The sequence below is a fragment of the Scomber japonicus genome, chromosome 4, assembly GCF_027409825.1.
Source record: "Scomber japonicus isolate fScoJap1 chromosome 4, fScoJap1.pri, whole genome shotgun sequence".
Classification (NCBI taxonomy): domain Eukaryota; kingdom Metazoa; phylum Chordata; class Actinopteri; order Scombriformes; family Scombridae; genus Scomber; species Scomber japonicus.
Window position 1 is genome coordinate 30,404,833 of NC_070581.1, and position 1,210 is coordinate 30,406,042.

General features: G+C 42.1%; 1 protein-coding gene across 1 annotated transcript; it reads right to left on the bottom strand.

The window, feature by feature from the left end:
- Nucleotides 1-97: 97 nt before the first annotated feature.
- On the bottom strand, nt 98-973 carry LOC128357694 (serum amyloid P-component-like). The gene is made up of 3 exons (XM_053318063.1): nt 919-973; nt 720-822; nt 98-643 (listed from the first exon to the last, which is right to left on the bottom strand). The coding sequence occupies exons 1-3, from the start codon at nt 971-973 to the stop codon at nt 121-123; spliced, it is 681 nt and encodes a 226-aa protein (XP_053174038.1). The 3' UTR covers nt 98-120.
- Nucleotides 974-1,210: the final 237 nt, after the last annotated feature.

Genomic DNA, 1,210 nt, shown 5'->3' on the forward strand with positions numbered 1-1,210 from the left:
TTTGCTACTGAGTACTGTCTCATGTGAGAAGGAGCAGATGTAGTTTTAAAATGAAGTCAACTTTTCACAGAATTATATCAAAGACTTGTTTTTAAATTTACTTTATTCAAAGCAGAGTATTTAAGTACATCTTACAACATGTTCAGGATCTTCATGCACAGAAGCCATCCCTACTTGCTGAAAGTCCAGGGCTCTCCAGTTGAGCACATTTCCTGGTGTGAAGTTTTCACCCTTCTCATAGGCTCTGAGCTCAGTGGGTGAGAGGACATAATCCCACATGTGGACCTTAGACATCATCCCAATGAAAGACTGTTTTGCATCAAAACCGCCGCCATAGGAGTCCTGCTCTTGGCCCAGCATGATGCTAGGTACTCCACTGATTGGCTTCATAGACGCTACATATCTCTTGATGGTCAACTTGCCGTTCAACAACAACTGAGAGAGTCCATCGTCAGAGCTCCAGGTAGTACACATGCTGTGCCAGGTGTTTGGGGGAGTCGGCAAGGCCAGGAAGTCTGTGGCCATGTCGTTAACATGCACCCTGATGACATCTGCTTTGGGCTTATACAGAATAAAAGCGTTTTTGTGCACGGGAGTAGCCAAAGAGAAGAGGCTGTAGCCCTGGGTGGTATCTGTGATGAATCTGAACAAATAGACCAGCTGTGAGAAGATGCATTGTTTTAAACATAAAGATGAGAAGCTTTCTGACCCCCAGTTACCTGAAACAGACAGTCGCAGCGTTGAACGTGGTTTTAGTTGTAGCTAGTTTCACATGGTCAATTCCGCCAAGTCTAGGGAAGACGAACAGCTTGCCTGAAAGATCTGTAAAGGAGGAAAAGCAAAACATCAAAACTCTTTAAAAAGTTTAAACTCTTTTCTTCTAGAAGATTTTGACTGAACCAGAGTTGATATGCTGACCTTGTGTTGCATAACAAGATGCAAAAAGCACCGTTACAAGCAAGAGTTTCTCCATCTGAAGTTTAAAGAAGTCAATATTAAAGTCTCACAGAAGTTATGTACTTCTTTCAGTCATCATAGTTGAGAAACATCTACAGGTTTACACAGATTTTAAAAACCCATTGTATGATTTGAAACTTGATTACTAGTCTCTTACCTTTGTCTTTGTCCACTTTGGATGACCTGGATAATCTGAGTTTGTTGGACCTGCTTTTATATGTGCTGGTCAGCGCTGGCACAGCAGGTGAGTTGA

Coding starts and splice junctions, on each gene's coding strand:
- LOC128357694 (XM_053318063.1), bottom strand. CDS start 973: ATGGAGAAACTCTTGCTTGTAACGGTGCTTTTTGCATCTTGTTATGCA. Junction 823..918: donor ATCTTGTTATGCAACACAAG/GTCAGCATATCA, acceptor CCTCCTTTACAG/ATCTTTCAGGCAAGCTGTTC. Junction 644..719: donor GCTGCGACTGTCTGTTTCAG/GTAACTGGGGGT, acceptor CTATTTGTTCAG/ATTCATCACAGATACCACCC.